The 26,092-nt window shown below is 33.7% G+C and overlaps 1 protein-coding gene across 2 annotated transcripts in view; it reads left to right on the top strand.

Annotated features, from left to right (window-relative positions):
- Nucleotides 1-25,605, top strand: part of LOC140450407 (U-scoloptoxin(19)-Sm1a-like) — a 44,663-nt gene extending 19,058 nt beyond the window's left edge. The window contains exons 2-3 of one of the 2 annotated variants that reach the window (XM_072544024.1): nucleotides 11,914-12,063; nucleotides 25,425-25,605. In XM_072544024.1, coding sequence (XP_072400125.1) covers nucleotides 11,914-12,063; nucleotides 25,425-25,546 — 272 coding nt within the window. In that variant the 3' untranslated portion in view covers nucleotides 25,547-25,605. The remainder of the gene's footprint in view (nucleotides 1-11,913; nucleotides 12,064-25,424) is intronic. The other variant, XR_011952018.1, reaches the window with a different exon arrangement.
- Nucleotides 25,606-26,092: the final 487 nt, after the last annotated feature.

The raw sequence follows: 26,092 nt of genomic DNA, 5'->3' as shown, positions 1-26,092 counted from the left end.
GAAGTAGCAATTTTTAACGCATTACAATAGTAATCTAAAAATCTCAGTCCTTCGAGAAAACGAATGCGTGGTAAAATTAACTTTTCATTTCCTTCAATAAGATTTTTAACATCTTTTTCAAATATCTGCAAAGTAACACCAAGTTTCTTAACATTGAGCCATTTAAGTTGATCTGTCGCTTGAGTTTCAATTGCTAACAATTCACAACATTCTGGAGGTTCATCTTCACAATAGCATTGCAGAGGCATCAGGAAAAACTGATTATATTTACGATTAAGTTCATCGATGAATTGGATCCAATCACATATACCGAACGATATCTTATTATTCTCGCTGCTTAATTTAACACCCGGTCCAAATGATCGAGCTGAACTTAATCCAACTAATACTTTTAAATGCTCAAAATTATACAAAGTATTAAGCAGCATCATTTCACTTTTGGCTCTTACTTCCACACTGTTCATGTTGTAATGACTACGTTTTACGAAATAACGCTGTGAACATGAACACGTTTAATTATATCTTCTTACCTCTCCACACCTGCCTCTCCCACGCTAAAACTATGTTGCGCAATATTTCGTAAGACTATTCATTTATGCATCACATGCCGGGCTTAATTATTAAATACAACGGAATGTGCACCTGCTTCCTGCCTCCATGCGAATATATTTTATCTCACATTAACTAGAATTCCAAAGTGCACGTGTTTCCGGCTATATATCGTGATCGCGTGAGACATTTTTAATAGCCGGCGTATCCGATGATGTCATTATTCTCAGTAGCAAGATATGTCACTAAAGCGTTCACTAAGATCATTCATAGAAGAATATATGATAAATGTGAGTCAAATATTGATAGATCGCAGTTTGGCTTTCGGAAAGCACTTGGAACTAGAGAAGCAATTTTCGCTCTCCAGGTGCTTATACAGCGGTGTAGAGACGTTGATAAGGACGTGTATTTGTGCTTTGTGGATTTTAGAAAAGCATTTGACAATGTCAATCATGAACAATTGATAGATATTCTGCGAAAGACAGGTATTGACGACAAGGACATTCGAATTGTGGCAAACCTATACTGGGGTCAAACAGCAAGAGCAAAAATTGGCAACGAACTCACTAAAAGTGTGCAGATCAAAAGAGGTGTCCGTCAGGGTTGTATATTATCCCCACTCCTATTCAATATTTATTCCGAAGAAATATTTAATAAATGTATGGAAAATGCAAATGAGGGCATAAAAATAAACGGCGAGTTAACAAACAATATAAGATATGCCGACGACACGGTGATCCTTGCCAGTACCATAGACGAATTACAGCAGGTAATGGAAAGAGTTTTTTCAGTTAGTGAGGAATACGGCCTGAGCCTCAACTTCAAGAAGACAAAGTGGATGCTGATAAGCAGGAAGCAACAGCCTGCTCGACAGTTACGGATAAGTAACATACTAATTGACCATGTAGAATCTTATGTGTACCTTGGCACCAACGTAAATGCAAAATGGGAACAGGCCACAGAAATTAAGGCGAGAATAGAACGAGCTAGAGCAGCATTTAGCAATATGAAAAAGCTCCTCATAAGCAGGGATTTGTCTCTTCCCCTAAAACTACGTCTAGTTAAATGCTACATTTTTCCGATCTTACTGTATGGTGTGGAGGCCTGGACGCTGACGGAGACGCTCACGAGAAAACTAGAAGCATTCGAAATGTGGGTGTACCAACGCATTCTTCGTATATCCTGGACCGAACATGTCACCAACACAGAGGTAATCCAAAGAATCGGAAAGGAGAAAGAAATCGTGAACACAATTAAACAAAGAAAGCTTGAATATCTAGGCCACATATTGAGACACGATAAGTACCGTCTACTGCAATTGATTGTCCAGGGAAAAATAGACAGTAAGCGAGGGCCAGGCAGGAGAAGACACTCGTGGCTCCAAAATCTGAGGAAGTGGTTCGGGCTCACATCGGTCGAACTATTCAGAAGCGCCGCAAATAAGATCAGAATTGCCATGTTAATAGCCAACGTTCGCAACGGACAGGGCACTTGAAGAAGAAGAAGAAGAAGAAGCAAGATCTATTTTATAAAGATTTCAACTGATCATGTAAAGTATAAATTGAAAAATAAACGAATTTTTGTTATTATGGTAATCGATAAAATATATACGAGGTAACTCGTAAAATATAAATTGAAAAAATTTAGAAGTTTTACGCTAATGGTTGTAGGTTTTAATTACAAAAAATACGAGGAAAAATTGCTCTCTTTGTCTGTCGTTCGTCTTCTTCTCTTTGTCAATTCATAGAACGCAGTCACCGACCAGCGATTGTACATCGTTCTCATTGGTTACGTTGGACGTGTAGCTTCGTTATTATTGGGGGGGCGTCTTTTCGGGAGGAATGGGGGGACTGGGAACGTCTTTTCGGGGGGAATGGGGGGACTGGGGGCGTCTTTTCGTTAATATTGTGGTACGACTCCACCATTAGTCGATGCACGTCTTTCTCATTGGCCGTTGATGCACACCATTGGCTTCCAACGTCACGAGGATGTCCGCCATTGGTCGAGGACACGTTTCTGTGGCATCATTGGTCGAGAAAAACGTTCTAACGTCACGAGGAGGGTGTTACTATGTCACCATTGGTCCCTCATCGCTATACCGCCATTTCCATGTTGTTTATTCAAATTCTAAGCTGTCATTGGTCGCTGGGGGTGTTGCTATTCCCACCACTGACGCTGCTATGTTGCCATTGGTCAACGACACGTTCCGACGTCACGAGGACGTCCTCCATTGGCCAGCAAGACATTGGGGGACGTTCCTATGCCACCATTGGTCTGCTATTCCCACCACTGACGCTGCTATGCTGTCATTGGTCGACGACACGTTCCGACGTCACGAGGAGGGCGTTACTATGCCACCATTGGCCTGATATTCCCACCACTGACGCTGCTATGCTGTCATTGGTCGACGACACGTTCCGACGTCACGAGGAGGGCGTTACTATGCCACCATTGGCCTGATATTCCCACCACTGACGCTGCTATGCTGTCATTGGTCGACGACACGTTCCGACGTCACGAGGAGGGCGTTACTATGTCACCATTGGTTCCTCATCGCTAGACCGCCATTTCTATGATGTTTATTCAAATTCTGAGCTGTCATTGGTCGCTGGGGGTGTTGCTATTCCCACCACTGACGCTGCTATGCTGCCATTGGTCGACGACACGTTCCGACGTCACGAGAACGTCCACCATTGGTCAGCAAGACATGGGGGGACGTTCCTACGCCACCATTGGCCGAGGGGCGTGGTCTAGAGACACGAGGTACGTTCCTACGTCACCATTGGTCGAGGGGCGTGGCCTCGAGACCCTAGACTCGTTCCTACGTCACGAGGGGGCGTGGCCTTGACCCATGAGGATACGTACGCTTGACGATCGACGTGTGACGTCACTTCCGCTCCAGAAGGAACCCTATCTATCTACTCCAAAACGGTCATTTACTGGGCTATAATATGAAGTTCAAATTTACCAAAGGCAATTTATTTAAGGCAAGTTCTACCAGTTTTCAAGATCGAGAACTCATATTTTTAACTATTAAACTTCAACAATCAGTTGGTATAACAATATCTAACAAGAAACGTCACCAAGGAATATTTTTTTAGCGAAATAATATGTGTTCACTCACTAACTGCATATCAATAAATAAGAAATAGAAGTGTAAAATCAAACACAGCAGTGATTTATTATTCTGGAAAAAGTCACTAAGTGACATTAATGAGTTTTAACGCATATCTCTACAATTTGTTCGTATCTAAAAGTTACTAAGTCACTTAGGTATTTTTGGCTGCTTAATATTTTCTGTATTAACGGGTTAGTGATTTTTTAACACACAAAAATAGCCATTTAGAACCACATTTAGCAAGTAGTGACTTTTATAATAGAAAGATATGATGAATTTCATGTGATCGGCGAAGTTAATGAGTTTTTTCACAAAATGTCAGTTAGTGACTTTTCGCCGGGATATGACGATATACAGTTTTTATTTGGTTATAATGGGTGGTTTGTTAGTGTATGTTTTGTATAGCTTCTATTCTGAGGATTAGTAATTTATTGGTGATATCCACCTTGCGTATGCTATCAGTAGTCAAAATCTCGCATTATTTTCCCATTCTTCTAAAGATTTTGACGTAAGTGATATGCGCCTGTAGTATGTATGTATGTATAGCGTTAACACGCCTTTTTGGGCCAATTGCTGTTGGATGGATAATTTCGGTCGTTTTCTGCTCTTAGGTATCAGCTTCCAATTTCTGATTCCCATCTTACTGACATCTTCCATCACTACATCTCACCATTTCTTTCTTGGTGTTCCTATCTTTTTTTGCCCTCAGGTACAAAATTCTTGACTAACCTATTACCATTCTTTCTAGGTGTCCAAGCCGTTCTTATCTACGTTTTTTCACCACTTTTGTTACTGTAGAGTTAGCATACAATTGGTACACTTTGCATTAATTCGTCTTCTCCATTCTCCCTCTACTGCTTTCCACCAAACATTCGGCGAAGCATCTTTCTTTGCCATTTTTCCAATCTGTTCTGTATGGTTTTGTTTAGTACATGTCTCGACAGCGTATAGCATTATGGGTCTAATTATAGTTTTGTATCTCTTACTTTTGTATTACGAGAAATATCTTTGGCTTTAATTAGTTTGCTCGTGGCTCAAGCACATATGTTGCTTCTGGTCAGTATTAGGTTGATTTCAGTTTCTTCCTTACATGTCTGATTAATAAGAGTACCTAAGTACATATATTTATCTACCTTCTCAAATTCTACAACTGACCGATCCTCGACCTCCAATTTAAAGGAGCCCCTGGTGTTAATTCATATTTCAGTTTCTTCCTTACATGTCTGATCAATAAGAGTACCTAAGTAAATATATTTATCCACCTTCTCGAATTCTTTCAATTTAAAAGAACCCCTGGTGTTTACTCCTTTTTTGCTCGGATTGCCATGTACTTGGATTTGTTCATATTAACTTTTAGTCCCATTTTAGAGCTTTCTCGAGTCAGTCTTTTTGCTATATTTACCAGTTCTTTTCCATTTCTTACAATGAGAAGCACATCATCAACGTATATATACTAAACATCGGCGATCTTTGTATAAAATAAAGCTGGACCTATTTATCCCACTAACCCTTACAATTTTTTCTAGAACTATATTGAATAGCAATGTAGACAACGGGTCACCTTGGCGAACACCTTTTTTCACTCCGAATTCTTCTGAAACTGTACCGTTAATTTGTCTAATTGTCATTTTTACCAATCTTACTATTTTTTCTGGCACTTGGAATTCCTTTAGTGTTTCTATTAATTGGTTTCTGTCTATTGTATCATAGGCGGCTTTGTAAATTACTTGTGCTGAAATGTTGTATTCATAGCAATTGATCAGGATTTGTTTTAGCACAAAAATCTTTATTAAGTACCATACATAAAATGCCTTAGTTTCTCCATTGATGTTTCAGAAGGACTTTAACCTTCCATTTTCCAAAAAATAACCAAAAATACATAACACCGGAGGACGTTGTATTTATTTTTTAAGCACAGATACCCTCTATCAAAAATATATGATAAATGCCGGTTTAGATTTTGCCCTACCCTGCTTTATTTTTATTAAATAATCGGACTGTATCGTCTACATAACTTGTAATCAGAGCTTGGATTTATAGTCCAGTAAATGAAGGCTAAATATGGCAATACCTTGTAATTTTTCGTGTCAACATCGAATTGAATAGAAATTTTGACTAAAGTTTTACTTGGCCTTTACTTTACTTTTGGACTTGTTGGTGTCGTTAGTTGCCTTTTATTTTCCAGGAGTGAAAGCTACCCCTATTAAAAAAATCATATAATTGTAAATTAAAAGGGGTAATTCATTACAATTCATATTTTAATGAAGTAAATGAATGTTAATAAATATTAAACAACATAATTTAAGATTTTATCATAGTTTAACCTCTAAATCTCACCTAGATTAGATATAATTAAAACAATGTCAGTGAATACTTTGTCTCCATTGATTTACATGGAAATTTGGGTTTAGAATATACTTACCTTCCTATTGTTCTGAAGCTATTTTCTTGTGGCATTTTAAATTAATTAATATTTAAATGGAAATAAGCCACAATTAAAGGTTAAAATACGTTTATTGACGTTTCAATTTCCACTTCGGAAATCGTTTTCGAAGAAAGAACGATTTCCGAAGTGGAAATTGAAACGTCAATAAACGTATTTTAACCTTTAATTGTGGCTTATTCCCATTTAAATATTAATTAACTTACCTTCCTCTTCAAAATTAGAATTGTGCCTTTGGTTGCTTTTAATTTGCTAGGGGTAAAAACGATCGCTATTAGAATCATAGCAATTCAAGCAATTTAGAATTATTTAATTATACAATGACATTAATTTAGATTTCTTTACTCTTTTAGTTTTTTACCAAATAATTTTTATATTATAAAAACCATCCCTTGCAAAGAAATTCATGTATTTTTCGTATTTTGTTTTTATTAAAACTTTAAATGCAACAATTTATTTAATCAAAATGTTATGAATTTATTTTATTTCAAATTTAAAAATAACCCTTATTTAGTTTGTAAGAATGGGTGAAAGTATATTTGCGCCTTAATAGCACATTATGTGTATCTTGTAATGCTCCAGTATGTGCGTTTTAATATCTCTTAAAATAATATGTGATTGGTTTTTTATTCATAAATCGGTAAATAAAAGGGCAATAGATCATTTTAAGGACAATAAGATCATTTAAATTACTTTTTTCCTTATTTTTAAATAGGTAGTTGAAATGACTTGAACGAGTCACTTATCACGAGTGGATGCATACTTTGAACAGCAATATCTTATCAAATTTTTGTTATAAGAAAAACAAAAAAAAACCGTTCAGAAAAGCAAAGGCTATATTTTTTACTCCCAAGATTTTTCGTATCACTAATACTTTTTAAGTTATTTTGAAAAAAAGGCATTTGTTTTAAAATTTTATAAAAAATTTCATTTACTTTACAACCATATTTATTTAAAACTAAGCACTTTCAACCGGTTAAACATACAGATCAAGTGGACTTTTCTGAACCTTTCTGTTGAGAAGACAAAAAACCATTAAGTTTTCTTGCAGGACAGCCAGTACTATAAATCCTAAAATTACTGTAAATAGTACTTGTCTACCAGCATTAAAGAGTATACGGATTTTAGGACTCCCATTCGACAGTAAACTTGCTTGGAAATGTCATTTAAAAGATCTTAAAACTAAGTACCTTCTTAACATACTAAGTAAATCTTAACATATTAAAATCTTTGTCCAATCATCATTGGGTTGCAGACGAAGACTCCTTACTTCAGATGTCTTATTTGTTCTAAAATAGACTGCTATAGTTTCATTTATATGTCAGGTAGCCCATCAGATTTAAAACTTCTTAGTTCTGTACACAACACTGCACTTAAAATCTACGTTGGGGTCTTCAGATCGAGACCCCAAGAGAGTTTATACAGAGAAGCTATTGAACTTTCCCTCTGGCTACGTCACCGGCAACTCCTTTTAAAATATTCTTCTCAAATCTCGGCTAATACCAAAACTCCAGCCTATAAATTACTAAGTAATGACCTTTTAGACTCTCATTTTCCTATTAAACTTCAATCTATGCCGCAGTATATCTCACCACATTCGAATAATATCGATCTTTCAGCCACAACTCCAATATTACTATCACATTAACCTCCCTGCAATAAATTGGAAGCAGATTTTAATCTCTTGTAAACTGATTATGATAAGCATTAGACAAATCCACAATTTCTTAGGTAAATATTAAAAAATTAATTGCTAACAACAGATTTGGCCTAATTCTATACACAGATGCTTCTAAGAGTCCTATAGCTGTAGATGTGCTGTAACTTTAAACACAGATTTAGTCATATCTTGTAATCTCCCGTTCTTCTGCTGCACACATACTGCTGAATTATTCTCTATTCTCCAAGCTACAAACTTACTATCACCAGAATATAAAAAAGTAACAATATGTACAGACTCTTTAGTGCCTAACTATAGGCTATATCGGCTATACAAGACTAATTCATAATCATTAAATGACTTCCTAAGATCCATCTACATGTACACACTGTTGTAATATACTATAATGTTAAACATATTCTCGTAGGCTGTCCCTATTGCAACAATAACAGAAAAATTAAACTTTTGAGTCGAAACCTACAAAATATTCTCAGTTCGCCAGATCAATTCCAAAACCTCATTAATTTCCTCTATGAAACTAGGCTTTACCAGGAAATTTAGAAGCAGAAACGTAGTTTAGAATTTGATAATTAGTAATTGTACCAATATTTAATGTAGTTAATGTAACTGTGGAGAAAAGAATTGGTGGAGAAATCATAAACACCATGAGATTTGCAGATAACACAGTATTTATGTCTGAGAGTATAGAAGAACTACAAAGTTTACTAGATGCAATAAATAGTGAATGCATTCAAATGGGACATGACATCAACACAGATAAGACCAAATTTATGATAGTATCAAAGAGTCCAATAAATAATAAGCAAATAACTCTTGGTGGACAGCAAATAGAGAGAGTGACAAAATATAAATATCTGGGAGCTTACATCAACACAGAATTAGATCCAGACCAAGAGATCAGGGTACGAATAGAAATGGCAAGGGCAGCGTTCTTAAAATTCAAGCAATTGTTCTGTGACAAAAATCTGAATACTGCGCTGAGACCAAGGTTTGTTGAATGTTACGTCTGGTCGCAACTATTGTACGGGGTAGAAACATGGACATTAAAAGCGCAAATAGTTAAGAAGCTTGAAGCCTTTGAACTTTGGATATACCGTAGAATGTTGAGAATTCCATGGACTGCCAGGGTCACCAATGAGGAAGTGCTGAGAAGGATGGGTCGAGACAACAAATTGTTGAGAAGAATAAAAGTACGCAAGACTGCATACCTTGGACACATACTGAGGAATAATAAATATAGTCTTCTGCAGGTCATCATGCAGGGTAGAGTCGATGGCAAAAAGGGAAAAGGTAGAAAGAGGAAGTCATGGCTGCGAAATATTCGAGACTGGACAAACATGACTGTAGACGAATTATTCCACGTTGCAAAAGACAGAGAAACTTTTTGAAATGTGGTCGCCAACTTCCGATAATGGGGACGGCATAGGAAGAAAAAGAATGTTACTGTATATTCTTGTAATGTAATGTAATAAAATTGTACCTGTGTCAGTGACCTATGCTGTCGAGAGAGACATGTAAACCAAAAAAAAAACTTACAGATCATATAAACAATACATAAACAAAGTAAATTGTGAAGGGGTGACGAGTTACGACGGTAATTTGGGGTGATGATTAGAGGGTGATTTTTATGACGTTTTTACCATAAAAAGCGACCAACCTTATTTTGAGCTTAACTGGCCTAGTTTTGATGCTAAATTAAAAAAAAAAAACAAAAATAAAACTTTTTTTTAAACACTTAAAATGTGGTTAATTTCTTGGTTAATACATGTTAAAATATTCGATTTTGAATTTGATATATAAGAACCTACTTTACGAGAGCTACAGCTCTGACTCTACTGGATCTACACACCATTTATTTTTGTTTTTTGTATACATAAAATTTTTGCTTAGAATATTTTTTTTTATCTGACAACGTGGTTTTTATTTTGAAAAATGGACATTTTCACTGGCAATTAACTAAAAAATATTGGCTTAGTAAAATTTATATTTATTATTGATATATGCAAGTTGCCCTTGTTTTTATTTTAAATTTTTTAATATTTTTCCTTGCTTCTCGGATGGCTTCGGACATATTGTCATCAATTTCTGAAATTACTAATTTTATTTTATTGCGGCGTTTAAAGTAAACAAGAACTCTTTTCGGATATGTTCCCTACCTTGTAATTTTAATATTGTAATTGTAATGGCTGGTTTAGGTGGCAAAAAGACACCGAAAAGTATTTCTCTATATTTCTGCACCATTCTGCTCATAAAATTTATAAAATCATTTACCAAAGGGAACAGATTACTTATTTCTTTTGTCTGCAATATGAATAATATCATGGGTAGTAATATACATTTCAAAAAAGTGCACAAATACGTAGATTTTACAAAAAAAGGCAAAATCTCAATTTACACACAGGATAATTATATTTTATAAATGTAACAATAATTGGATGATTTTATAAATATTTTTAATATCAGAATTAACCAGAACTATTTATTCGTTATCTATGACGAAACGTGTTATTTGTGGAAATTCCAATTTATGTAAGTTTATCGGTCTTCGCCTTTTTAAGATCTATTTCTATTTTCTAAGATTTAAATAAGCATACATAAACATTATGGGATATTCCAAATAACCAATACTAAAATTTTTTTGTATATATACCAATACAAAACATCATTTGGTTTACTATTTTTATTGGAAATTCATATTATTGTTTCAATTTCCATTTCGGAAATCTTTCCAAAATACAAACTCATCAAATTTTGTTTTTAATGCTTGGTATTAAAAAAATGCTTCTGATTTAATATTATCTGCCTTATTCATAATAATTCAGACATATACAATACATTTCAAAGTATATGAATTTAAAATATATTTTCGATATTTTTGAATTGCGTTCCTGGGACAACTTTATTCAAATTGATAGTCAAAATTATTAAATTGTCTTTCGGAACATAAAAAAATAATTAAGTTTATTTCTCGTAACTCTCAATCTCTGGGTCAATATAAAATTGCCACTAACCTGAGAATCTCTATAACAATCAACCTCTGGGTCAATATTAAACGTCATTAATCTGAAGATATACCTTATTTAAATTTCAAAAACGCTCACGATTCCTCTGAAGATCCCTGTAGAGGAGACAAGTAGTTTATATGGCATACAAATCGGCTACAGCTAACGAAGGCTCCAACTAATTTTGGATACTACAATCTATATCTCAACGAAGAATCAAATAATTTGGTACATACTATGGTCCACAAAATAATTCCCAATACAATTTTTAAAATGATCCTCAAAAAATGATGATAAATATGATTCTCAAAAAATATGGTCGATTGCTACTATCTTTCTTTATTTAATTTGTTAGTTTTTAAACATCTTTAACCATTCCTTAAGTCATCTGATTGTGGTTATTTAGGCCTATTTAGCGATAGTCCTTTTGTCTCCTTTTCATTTCAATTCCACCAGTTGAAACGAAATCTTGTCAGAGGCATAGCTTTGGTAGCACTTTTCTCTTTTTGCTATTTGTTGACTGGGCATAATAGTGTTATACCTTAAGATTGGGCAGCACAGCAGTTGTAGCCTAAATCTTGGATGATGAGTTAGTTATGGTGCAGCTAACTGGTGATCTGTCAATTGAGAATTGTAGAGATGTGTGTGTATTTTATGTTTGGATATTTGTATGTAAGTGTATGTCATATTCAATCACGAAATCTATAGTTATTGATGTAGTTACAGTTTCCACTTTATGTTTTTACATAATCCACAAGTGTTTATCTAGTTATAGTTTATTCATATCTGTCCTATATTTCTGTAATCCGATAGCATGTTACCTATTAGCTATTGGGACGCGCAGTGTTCAGCATGCTTATCAAATGATTCACAAACTTAGATCGATACAGCAGTAGTTATAAAATAAAAAAACGGCCAAACTTAAATGTTAAGCAAATGAAATATCTTACTAACAAAACACTCAATTTTTACAAGTGCAACTAAACAAAGAAAGAGAAACTTATACAACAATAATTAACTAATTAACGCATTGATCAATAATGATAACACAATAAAAAAATACAGTAGCTAATTTATTGAGCCAATACTACAAATCTTACTACTAAATATTATTTTCTAGGCGATGTGTCACATTTCAAATATGAACATTCATGTGTAATCAAAAACGGTTATTGTGTATTCGAACATGAATGTCCGCACTTAATAGAAGGAGAGTTCCGCAACTTATGTCCTCAGCAGAAATCCCAAGGTGCCCTTTGTTGTGAAGGATGTAAGTAGGAAAATAAAAAAGATATTTCTTTCGTCGTCATTATTACTAATTCTTCTTTTATCAACCACTTATTTTTTATCACTAAATACTTCGTTTCATGTCCTTGTTCACTCTATTTAATAGGCTTTTAATACTTTTTCGTTTATAAAGTTAAGTGAATAAAAGTTTTCTTCCAGTGAAAAATCCATTTAAGTATTTACTAATATTTTCTTTATTTAAGAATGTGCTGAAGCTATTTTCTTCTGACATCTTAATGCAACTACTATTTTTGTTGGGAATAAGCTTCAATTTAAGTTTAAAATAAGATTATTTTCCACATTTCGATTTCCACTTCAGAAATCGTTTTCAAAATACAAAACATTAAACAAATTTTGTTATTTGTTATTCTGTGAAAAATTCTTCTAATAACTTCAGATATGTATTATACATTTTAAAGCAGAGGACTTTAAAATGATATTTCCAATATTGCTGAGTTGCGTTCCTGGGACGATTGTTCCTTTATTTTAAGATAATTTATTTAAATACATAATATCAACTTTAACATAAGAATATCCGTCAGAAAAAGCATAGAATGTCATTCGTCTTCAAAAAGACTACCACTTGCAATGATGACAGTTTTCATCATATTATTTCTTGTGAATGCTGCAAGATCCCGTTCCATTTTGTTCCAAGTTGTTCTGTTCCATTTACTTCGGATGATCTTCATGGGCGGTATACCTTTGACGTCCTTCTCTTCTCTTCTCAACTGTTAGGTACCTAGAGATAAGATTAATACTATTATAAGAATTAATATTAAACTCAACAATCTTCCGGGTTGAACCGCGTCCATAATCATTGCGCCGAACTTTTATGTCTCCTTCAGGATGTACGAGGTCTCAGTCCCACCAACTTTCAGACACTACTACATTGATGACTATCCAATGCAATAATGCTACTGGGAACAGAGGACGGTTCATTTATACCGTCGATGGTGATGTGTTTTGGGTAGAGATTGGCGTGAGAGTTAGCGTGAGGATTGGCGCGTGATTTCTGACAGTAGGATTTGGATTGGCAGGTAAAGCGGACGATATTTTCTTTATGAGAGGTCTCTATGTCGAAGGTAACCGTATGTTGTTATCTCTTCTATTGACACGATTTGGCCTTTTTTCAATTTCTATGGCTTCTCATATAATTCTTGCGCATCAACATCAGGTTCCACCAATGACACCCTTTACCGCAGAAGCCAAGCATTAAACAGACAGGTGAGGGCACGATTACTTAATTTCCATATTTCTAAGGTTCACACTGATATTAAATTTATTATTTCTCAAATCAATAATGTCACTTCTTTTCTTGATAATCACCTTCCTGACAATTTGTTGGACACTTTTGAGTCATCTTTACATAAGAAATTTAATTTTGTATATCATAAATCCATGGCACACCTTCGTAAGAAGCTTAATAACTTAGACACTCCCCAGTTTAAAAAAATTCCATTTAATCCCAAGTGGATTAAAAATCTATCTAGTACTGAGGTTCCTCAGGACATTCTCAAGTTGTTATCCTTGGGCCCCAAATTTGGCTTACAGCCAACTTTCAGAGATTACTCTGTTAGTAGAATTTTAGCAGATGTGGAAAATATTTTGTCACATGCTGATAATTCTGACCTTTTATCTCTTAGGTCTTCTTCCAATAATATTCTGTTGAACTATTCTAATCGCCCTAGACAACCCATATCGGTGTTAGATAAGATTTACAGGGAGACGGTATCGTTTTTAAAAACTCACCCTAATCTTCTCATTCTTACAAGTGATAAAGGGAATGCCACTGTCCTCATGGATAGAGATCAATATCTTAACCTCAGCCAATCGTTGTTAGATGATGATAGATACTATCAACCTCTCTCTACCAACCCTTGCTCTAAATTTACAAATAAAATAAATAAATTCATTACACACTTAAAAAATATTAAGATCATAGATCAACCACTTGCAAAATTTTTACATAATTATGATGGATATGCTCCCAGATTTTATTGTCTACCTAAAATACATAAGCCCACATTGAGCATGAGGCCAATTGTTTCCTCCATTAATTCACCAAACACTAATATTGCTAAATTTTTAACTGACATCTTATCTAAATCTTATAATTATAATAATAACTTTAATATTGTTGATTCTTTTCATTTTAGTGAATTTATTAATAATTTTGAACTTCCACAAGGCTACATTTTAGTGAGTTTTGATGTGGTATCTCTTTTCACTAATTTACCTCTTTCTAGTGTTATTACCTCCTTAAGAAATCACTGGAACTCCATCCAACCTAACTGTCCTGTATCCTGGGATGTATTTGCAGAACTTTTACAATTAATATTTGACACTAATTTTTTGGTCTTCAACGACAAATATTACCTTCAAATTTTTGGGACACCTATGGGTTCCTCAATCTCTCCCATCCTGGTTAATTATGTACTGGATGATCTAGTATCTGACCGTCTGGGTCTTTTAGATTTCCAAATCCCTTTTATTGAACGGTATGTTGATGACTTATTACTAGCCTTACCTCCAGACAAGATTCAGGCCACCTTGTCTTTATTCAATGAGTTTGATCCTCATTTACAGTTCACTGTTGAACTTGGGGACTCTAACACAAATAGTATTTCCTTCTTAGACATGCGTGTCATTAGAATGGGAGATAACACCCTTACTACAAGTTGGTACAGGAAACCAATGGCTTCTAATAGGTTTCTCAACTACCACTCTTGTCATCCCTTTAAATATAAATTAAACCTTATTAAAACTTTAAGCTGCAGGCTAAATAGACTGATACATCCGATTAATCGAAGAGAATCCTTTCAATTACTTAAAAATATTCTGATTGAGAATTCCTATACATCCTCCCTTATTAATAAATATCTTTACGTTCAAAGCTATGGTTCTTCTTTAAATGACATACCCAATGGTGACCAACTCAGAATAATATCAAATAATTCAATTAATAACACTGTTCTGCCTAATACTGTACTTGGGAATCCAACTACCCATTACTCATCTTTACCTTATTTTCCTCAAGTTACTGAGAAACTCGTTAAACTGTATAAGCATAACAACGTACCGGTTAAAATTGCTATTAAGAATGCTAAGACTGTCAGGAATTTGTTTTCTAAAACTAAAACACCTCTGTCCCTTCTGGAACAAGTTAATGTAATATATCATATACCTTGTGCTGAGTGTGACTCATGTTACATCGGTCAGACAGGGAGATCACTGAGAGGGCGTCTTACGACACACCGCAGTGATATTAATTTATCTAAGCATACTTGTGCTCTTGCCCAACATGCTATTAACACCAAGCACGAAGTAAACTTTAATGAAGTTAAAATTCTTGGCACTGAACGCAATCTCGTTAAAAGACAGTTTTTAGAAATGTGTTCAATATTAAAACATCCTAATACCCTTAATAAGAGAACCGACATTAGTAATTTGAGTCAAATTTATCATGCATTAATTTTACAGAATTAGCCTTGATATGTTGTTTTACTTAAATTTTGTCCCACATTGGGGTTTCTTTATTACATTTTCATATAATAAATTTAAATAAAAATAAAATAAAATAAATTATTCCTTCCTTAACTAAGATTTATCAACTTACATTTTATTAATTATTTGTCAATATCACTTTTACATAATTAAGTAATTGTTCTTTTTGATGAACTTGTTTGATAAAATTTAAACTGAAATTGATTCATAGAATCTTTTTCATTACGGTCCTAAATGTTTGAACCTTTGGACTGTGGAAGTTGTATTAATCTTCACCTGTCAGCTGGCTAACTAGTGACGTCATAATATATAATATATGATATTTTGGATTGACTTCGCATGCTTTGTTCTTTGTGGACAGATCAATCACTGTAGGGTAAATGGTGATCTTAACCACCTTTTCCTTTCATTGTTTGGTTTTTTAACGACAAGCTGTTAACTAAATTTATCACATTTTTTGAATATACCGCCCCATTATATAGAGGTTGGTAGGTTGCCTTGCTGTTTATGTCATTTTGACCTCAAGGCCACTTCTATTCACGTTGTTTGCGTGGGTGTTAAACCTGTAAATTCATTTACCGGCGAGACTCAGTAAGCTAAAGACTGGTAACTTCATTTTATCTTATTACTATTAATCTTAAATAACTTTTAATGTTACCTAAAGTTAAAATTAAAATCTAATTTATTAAATAAATTTGTTGGAAGTGCATTCTTATGATCTTTCTAGTTCTTTACACTTTAAAATAAACCTTAATGTTTTTTTACTTAAGTTTTTATAATAACTTTTTTATATACATGTATGTTTATCACATGTTCTTTTGCTGTGCTAATTTTGTTAAATTGCAAACTATACCTAGTTTCAATTGATTGTTTTATACAACGTTAACTCTGAATGTCCAGTTTCGTAAGATTTTTCATATTTTTAACATCATTGACTACTACATGTCTTTGTAAGGTAACACACTTTTGTCGTAACTTCTCTATGGATGTTTGGTTTCATATTGTTCTTTTTAGATGAACTGATGATGCTTTCTGAGCAGAAAGCGAAACGTCTTCAATAAATAGATGAAGTAGCCACCTTCTTTGTCTTTTATTTCTCCACTTTGACCGAAAAACCCACCACTCTTCGAGTGTACCTTAGTTTATATATATATATATATATATATATATATATATATATATATATATATATATATATATATATATAAATATATATATATATATATATATTGTTATGCTATTTAAATTGTATTATATTGCTTACTTAGGAAAAATCCTGTCTATATTTATTAAATGAACTATTCTCCAATTAATCACAATAAATCAGCATTAATTAATTACAATCTCAGGCTATTTAAATTGTACGATTTACCTTTGATCGTGGATTCAAAATATTTTCCAATTGGCGTCCTAATCGGGATAGGTAATATGACCTGAATAAAATACATAGAATTTCAACTGAACTATATGTGAGATGTCCTTTATTTTAATGAAATTTTATATAACAATCAATCCTGTAATATTTGCAATATACTAACTTTAAATATATGAGAAGTTGTTTTCTATCATGGACCCAAATGTTATTTTACATTGATTTTTAATATGTGTTATAACTAAGCTCTTTTTATAATTCCTTTTTTTTTAAGTGATCGCAAAATTAACTGTCTCTATTATTTATTCAATTTATTTAATTAATAAATGAAAATCACACTCCGGCTCTAATGAAAATTGACTGACCTTTCCTTCTCTGCCGTTGCAATTCTATGGCCACGCCACAACAAAAAAATCCTTTCTCTGCTTCTGCTCCTATTGTGGTCCAGATGACGTACACCTTTCTCCTATCTGTCCTTGTATCTCCAAATGTTTCCGGCTTCGTCTGCTATTAATATTCTTATGCCCTTTGGTTTTCTATCTCTCTGTACCCCGTTCCTCACACTGGTCAGCTTTTACACCGCAAATAAACACACCCGGTAAATTACGTCTTCGGGACTTCAAACAAACACAAATCACAAAGCTCCTTCCTTCTTGGACGACGAAAACTGACTAACTAACCTTTTTTTCTCTCTCCTATCTCATAGCCAAAACCAACCTCCTTGCATTCAAAATTTGACCAATAAAAATCATCCACCTCTTGTGACGTATATCGTTACCACCCAACTCTCTCTATAAAACGTCATTCGGGTAATTCCAGAAAACAACCTTCTTTAATTATTCTAACTAAATCTATCTGCTTTACAAATATTTCTTACTAATAGCTACAAACGATACCTGTTTCTCAATTCAATGTCTTTTGTTAATAAACTTTTACCGATATAATCTTTCGGGGAGAAAACCACCGCAAATCCCGGTCTATTGTTCAACACTTTCTATATACACTTTTATTCCGGGTAAAACCATTCCACAATAACCGACTTATTTAAATTTCTTATCGATAATATTTGAAAGTCTTGTCTCTGAGGCCTAATGAACAATTCTTCGAACAACTTAAAATACATATTTTGTCTTATACAGGATGTTTGAAAATTTATATGCCCGTGTCTTTATGAAATATCAATAATTTTAATTTTTATTTAAGTAATAAAATTTGTATATCGGTTTTTTATTGCTTATGGTCATTCAAAAGTACAACAAATCCCCGCCTTTGTAATCGATAAAATTTATCAATCTATGCAACTAAATTTTCTCGAGGCAAACTAAAACGCACTTCCTGTATGCTAGCTGTACTTATGCTACGTATTATCCTATCCTACTATCTACTTTATACAAATTTAAATCTTCATTCGTGATATTTATATACATCATGGATATTATAAATACCTCTGATCTTTTCAGAATCCATATGTTTCAACTCATAGCTGTTTACTCCATCTTCGTTGTTTACTATGTATGGCCCTTCGAAAACAGGCATCAATTTTGCGCAAATACCGGTCTGAAGATTTGACACTCTTAATGCTCTTACCATTACTTTGTCACCCTTTTGGAAAGTTACTGGTCTTCGTTTCCTATTATGACTCTGTCTCTGGATGTATTTCTCATTGCTTCTTCTTAATCTCCTCTGAACGGTTTCTATAACCTGTCGATACTCTCTTTGTTCTGGATCTTCCCACGGTCTTATCGGCATGACGCCTTTCATGATGTATTCTGGTGTTTCTTTCGTTACTGTACTTGGCATGGAATTTAGGTACATCTCTATTTCTCCCAATTTTCTGTCCCATCGCCGATGTTGACCATCCGTTGCAATGCGAAGAAATTTCGTTACCTCTTGTATAAATCGCTCAGAAGGATTACTTTGGGGATGCCTGATGCTTACAAAGTTCGTCTCGATTCCCCGTTCTCTAAGCTGTCCCTTGAAACGATCATTTCGGAAGTACGTTGCATTGTCTAGTAAAATTTTTCTTGGGGTTCCTACCGTAGCGATGAAATTGTCTATTTTTCTCAATATTTCTTCCCCTTTTGTGGTGCGGCAACTATATAATTTTACGTATTTTGAGAACACATCCACCATCACCAGAATATGCTTGTTCCTTTGCGTGGTCACAATTAGATCGCTTAACATGTCGATGGCTATAATGTCCAGGTTGTTCCGGGATACAATGCTCTTTGCAATATTTTCGTTTTTAAAATTCCTGCTCTTGTATTTCTGGCATACTTCGCATTTCTGTGTGATCTCTTTTGCAATGCGGTAATCTTGTCGACTGATGTAGTTTTCCCTAAATACAAGCCATACCTTTCTACTGCCAATATGTCCATTTTCCTCGTGTAGTTTCTTGATGATTCTTTCTGCCAATGTCGGTGTCACTAAATATAATTCCTTTCTGTCTATTCTCTTAAAAAATATCTCGTTTTCTAGCTCTGCTCTTCTCTTTTCTCTTTCTTCTAGGCCTTCCTGGTCGGTCCTTATCTCATTTAACGAAAATATCCCTTCGTCTTGTGCCAGTATATTCAATCCCACATGTAATGTAATTGTCTCCTTTTTTCCTGTATCTTCGTCCCGTGTTAAAGCGTCAGCTATTATGTTGTCTTTCCCTTTGATGTATCGAAATTGGAAATCATACTCTTGTAAGAGCAGAATGCCTCTGTGTATTCTGTTATTTACCAATCGATTCTTCATGATGTGTATCAATGCTGCATGATCCGTTTCGATGGTGAATTTAGCTCCCAATAAGTAAAACCTTAATTTGTTTACGCAAAATAGTACACTGGCGAATTCCAACTCGGTGACACTGTATTTTCTCTCATGTGTTTTAGTCACTCGAGATATAAAACATATCGGAACCTCTTGGCCGTTTTGTATTTGCGACAACACTCCTGCAAATTTCTGTATCGACGCATCCGTACGGAGTATAAACGGCAAATTGTAAATAGGGTGATATATTTTTGTTCCTTTAGCAAATTCTTGTTTCAATATTTTGAAAGCTTCCTCCTGTTCTTCTTTCCAATTCCATTTTGTCCCTTTCTTTAACAATTTTATTAAAGGAATTTCTTTTTGGCTTAAATCGGGAATTAATTTCTTGAAATAATTTATCGTACCGAGAAACCCTCGCAATGTTTTTAGATTTGTTGGTCTTGGGTATTCGTCGATGAGCTTTACTCTGTCCTCGGCTAGACTTACAGTTTCGGTGTCAAGTTTGAAACCCAAATAAATCACTTCCTTTTGAAAAAATTGACATTTTTCAATGTTTAGTTTTAATCCCGCTGTGTCCAATTCTTTCAAAATTATTTTGATATGTTCCACATGACTCTGCATATCTTGTGAAAAAATTAATAAATCGTCGATGTAATGGACGATGAACTCTTCATGGTGATTCAAAATGGTATGCAAAGCTCGTACAAGTGCTGCACAGGCGCTTTGTAATCCAAACGGAACTACCTTAAATCGGTATACTATACCATCAATTGAAAAGGCAGTGTAGTTTCTACACTTTTCAGCCAAAGTTATTAACCAAAAACTATGCTTTAGATCAATTTTTGAGAAAATATGTGATCCCGTGATCCTTCCAAAAATGGCTTCGATATTTAACGGTGATTCATATTGTGATACTGTGTGTTGGTTGATATTTCGGGCATCTAAACAGAGTCTTAACTCTCCACTGCTCTTCTTCACTATCACAATTGGGTTAATATAGGGTGAGTCACATCTCTCAATGATTTGATCTTCCAACATTTTTTTGATTTCTTGCTTTACTTCTTGCCGATACTTATAAGGAATTGGATAAGTCTTTGATCGAAAATTTCCCAAGTTTTTCACCTCAAATGAGTGCTCGTATTTTGTGGCCACTCGGTTTTCCTCATTTATCAGCGTTTCATAGTCTCTTAAAATTATACGCAAATCATTTTCTTTGCCTTCTCCACATATCAATTTTTTGTCTCTCCCATCAAATTTTTCGCACATATTCACCGTGTACTCCGTGTCTTCTTCAAACACCACTGTCTCCATTGTGTCCTCTTCATTTTCCTTTGTTTTTTTTTTGTTGGGCTCGTCTCTTCTTTTGAGGAATCCCAAGTTTTGCTTTCATTTCTTGTCAAAATTTTTCCATCTTCTTCTCCTGAGCTCGTCTCATCTTTTGAGGAATCCCAGGTTTTTTTTCTTTGATCTTTTTCAGACCTTTTCCCCTCTTTCTTCCTTTTCCTTTCTTCGTCGCCAGGTTCATTTCCACCGTTTGTTCTTTCTCTGATTCGTCCGTAATTTGTTTCTCTTGTTCCTTATCCTGTTCTTCTTCTTTTTCCTTGGTTATTTTCATCGTATTGGTTTTGAAGTCGATCACTACATGTTTTTTCGTTAATTCGTCAACGCCTACAATCATGTCATGTGACATATTCGGCATTATTACACATTGAAGTGCATACATATTTTTTTTCAATCGTACCATTACTCGTATACCTTCATTTATTGTTGCCAATGTCCGTTTATTTGCGCCCACTAAATTCACCCTAGGTATTTTATAAATTAGACTTGTTAAATTTACTTCTTCGATTAATTTTCTGTTGACCAGTGTTATTTCAGAGCCTGTGTCTATCATAATTTTAATTGGTTTCTTATTTATAAATCCATCCACAAATTTTAAATTAACTCCATTTCTCTTTTCATTGTTTCCTGCCAGTTTAATAAATTCCTTGGGGTGACAAAAAATTCCTGTTTGTTTTTTCGTTTTTAGTGAGCGCCTTCTTGAAAACACGCCTGTTGTTCTTCTGTGTTTTCTCTCCCGTCATCTTCTCTCTCATATTCATTTTCTTCTCTTTGCATATTATTTATTTCTCTTCTGTTCTCTTTTGGTCTATCATTCCCGTATCGATTACCGCGAGATTCCTGTTCATTCCGTGGGTTATTGTATCTGTTTCCTTGGTATGGGCGGTTATTTCTACTCTGATTTTCCCGATCCCTGTTTTCATTCCATCTCTGGGTTCTGGGTTCATAATTCTCTCTTCCGTTCGGTCTATTTTCATATCCCCGTCTAGGTATGAATTCTCGTCTTGTATAATCTCTTCTAAAATTTTGACCTCTATCTCTATATTCTTGGTTTTCTCTTTGTCTATAATTTTCTTGCGGTCTTCTTTCTCTTCTTTCATGCCTACGTGATTCTCTCATTTGCAAAAATTGACATAAGCTGTCAATGTCCTTGTAATTTTGGAGATTTATGTGGTCTTCCAAGGTATCTTCAAAATGTCGCGATATCAACTCTACCAATTGTTCTGATGAATAATTATATTGCAAATGTTTTGCATTATTATAGAGTTGTAATGCGTACATCTTTTCTGATACGCCCATCCTCTCATGGTATTTTCCATTTTGTAACTCTTTATTTACTTGTAGTTGCTGTATTTTTCCCCAGAAATAATTTAAGAATCTTCTCTCAAAATCTTGCCAATTGTCCAATTCTTCTTCCTTGCTGACAAACCAAAGATTTGCCTCTTCTTTGAGATGGTTTCTGATGGTTTCCTTTGCTGTTGCAAACGGTCCTATGTATTTGACTTTTTCCTTTAGGTTATTTATAAAAGGCACTGGGTGTATTTTCCTTATATCCCCGCCAAATCGTACTTTTACGTCTTCTGTGCTATGTACGATGACTTCCTTTCTTTCTACTTCTCTTATCTCCATCTCTGCAATTTGTTTAAATCTCCTTTCCGTTTCTTTCCGGTCTTCTTGTAGCGCATTTTCAAATTTTATTTCTATCTGTTCTAATTCCCTTTCTTGCATACTCTGAATATCCTTCATTTTAGTTTCGATTTCTTCTCTCTGCAATTCTAGTTTCCTCTCTGTTTCTTCCCTACTTCTTTCTAAACAGACTTTTATTTCGTTTTCATATTTGTCCATACGCGTTTCCATTTTTTGTTCCATTTTTCTTTGGTTTTCTTCCAAATTGTCCAATTTTTGTTCCGTTCTTTGTTGTGATTCATCCATTATGTGTTTTGTTTCCAGTTGATTTTTATCCATTTTTTGTGACGATTCTTGTATTTGTTGTGTCTGTATTTGCATCATAGCTAATAATTTTTCTAACATCCCTGTTTCTTTTCTTTCCTCCATTATTGTAGCATTTCCTTCATTATCCGATCCTTCATCAATAATTGTTTCCTCTTCTATCTTATCCTCTTTCCTTTCTTGCGTTTTGCTTTGACTCCTTGTGGTCGACATGTTCGTTAGATTATTTATCCCCGCCAAATATGAAACTTTGAAATTTGTGCAATAATATCCCCGCCAAATATAAAATTCTACTGGTCTGTTGCAACAAACGGGACTTTTCCTGTTCAAATGTAATAACTCTTGAGTACGAGTATCAAATTTCAATATCCCACAAATAAATCAAATGGTAAAATATCAAATGTCAAAATCAATCAAATAATTCAAGTATGGTAAAATTATCAAATTTAAATATCACACAAATAAATCAATTATGGTAACCTATAAATTGTCAATATCACGAATAAATCAATTATGGTAAATTGTATCTTAAAAAAAATATATAATCTTTATGTCCTCAATTTTTACATAATATTTCACTTTATCCCCGGCATATAAACTTTCAAATATCTGCTCGTCTACTCCTATCCTTTCAAATTTGCCAACTAGAAATATTTTTCAAAGCTTTACACGTTGGGGGCCATTTTTGTTATGCTATTTAAATTGTATTATATTGCTTACTTAGGAAAAATCCTGTCTATATTTATTAAATGAACTATTCTCCAATTAATCACAATAAATCAGCATTAATTAATTACAATCTCAGGCTATTTAAATTGTACGATTTACCTTTGATCGTGGATTCAAAATATTTTCCAATTGGCGTCCTAATCGGGATAGGTAATATGACCTGAATAAAATACATAGAATTTCAACTGAACTATATGTGAGATGTCCTTTATTTTAATGAAATTTTATATAACAATCAATCCTGTAATATTTGCAATATACTAACTTTAAATATATGAGAAGTTGTTTTCTATCATGGACCCAAATGTTATTTTACATTGATTTTTAATATGTGTTATAACTAAGCTCTTTTTATAATTCCTTTTTTTTTTTTAAGTGATCGCAAAATTAACTGTCTCTATTATTTATTCAATTTATTTAATTAATAAATGAAAATCACACTCCGGCTCTAATGAAAATTGACTGACCTTTCCTTCTCTGCCGTTGCAATTCTATGGCCACGCCACAACAAAAAAATCCTTTCTCTGCTTCTGCTCCTATTGTGGTCCAGATGACGTACACCTTTCTCCTATCTGTCCTTGTATCTCCAAATGTTTCCGGCTTCGTCTGCTATTAATATTCTTATGCCCTTTGGTTTTCTATCTCTCTGTACCCCGTTCCTCACACTGGTCAGCTTTTACACCGCAAATAAACACACCCGGTAAATTACGTCTTCGGGACTTCAAACAAACACAAATCACAAAGCTCCTTCCTTCTTGGACGACGAAAACTGACTAACTAACCTTTTTTTCTCTCTCCTATCTCATAGCCAAAACCAACCTCCTTGCATTCAAAATTTGACCAATAAAAATCATCCACCTCTTGTGACGTATATCGTTACCACCCAACTCTCTCTATAAAACGTCATTCGGGTAATTCCAGAAAACAACCTTCTTTAATTATTCTAACTAAATCTATCTGCTTTACAAATATTTCTTACTAATAGCTACAAACGATACCTGTTTCTCAATTCAATGTCTTTTGTTAATAAACTTTTACCGATATAATCTTTCGGGGAGAAAACCACCGCAAATCCCGGTCTATTGTTCAACACTTTCTATATACACTTTTATTCCGGGTAAAACCATTCCACAATAACCGACTTATTTAAATTTCTTATCGATAATATTTGAAAGTCTTGTCTCTGAGGCCTAATGAACAATTCTTCGAACAACTTAAAATACATATTTTGTCTTATACAGGATGTTTGAAAATTTATATGCCCGTGTCTTTATGAAATATCAATAATTTTAATTTTTATTTAAGTAATAAAATTTGTATATCGGTTTTATATTGATTATGGTCATTCAAAAGTACAACAATATATATATATATATATATATATATATATATATATATATATATATATATATATATATATATCTATAGACCCTCCCTTGCAAAAACCGTTTTGGATTTCTACCTCGCTATAATCTGTTTCCAATCTTACTCTTATCCTTCATAACTTGTCCAGTGAAATGTACACTATTTCTTTATATTAATTGCGTTTTTTATATAAATTAAGCATATCTGAGCTAACTTGTGGTTGTTTTTTACATTTTGAACATTTTAAACAAACTAATTTCGCGTTTTCTTGCTCACAGAATTATGATAAAACATTTTGATTTTATTACTAATAAGTTTTTTTATTTTAGATCCAGCAACGGAAAAACTGAGTTGCGCTGAAATCTGTAGACCAGAAAAACAATGTCCAACCAACTTAAACATTGGTAGAAAGGAATGCCCGCATGGAGAAGTGTGCTGTGTTTTAGTATGACATTTAAATCAATATAACCATGTTTATAATTTTTAAAAATAAAAATTAGTTGTCTAGTACTTATCTTGTTTACTTTATTTTAAATAATTAATGCTAAAATAATTACATATTATATTAGTTGTCAGGTTCTCAGAACTTTTAAATAATAAATTTTTTCTTTAATCTACATTCCTAATATAATAATTTTACTGACAAATTTTTTATCTACTTGAACATAGATAAAAAATTTTATATTTATGTAAATAACGTTGATAAAAACTATATTATTTAGTTTTTCCGTGTACTTTTCAGTACATTTAATAAAATGAAGATACAGTACATAGAAAGAGAGCGCGTAAACCCCGGAAGAGAAAGTTTCTTCATGTTCTCGAGATACCAATAAATACGTGTATCTGGGAATAAGTAAAGTAAAGGTATTAGTGTATTTATTAAGTACACCTGAAATTATACTGAAACTTAAACTCTTTTTGAACGTGCAACGTAAACTTTTCTGAACATTTTGGAAGATCCTAACACTAAATGATTACACTGTTAGAAAATTTTGAA

Source organism: Diabrotica undecimpunctata, chromosome 9 (genome assembly GCF_040954645.1).
Source record: "Diabrotica undecimpunctata isolate CICGRU chromosome 9, icDiaUnde3, whole genome shotgun sequence".
In the NCBI taxonomy this organism is placed as follows: Eukaryota; Metazoa; Arthropoda; class Insecta; order Coleoptera; family Chrysomelidae; genus Diabrotica; species Diabrotica undecimpunctata.
The sequence above is the reverse complement of the archived record's forward strand: the minus strand, read 5'-3'. Positions and strand labels throughout refer to the sequence as shown.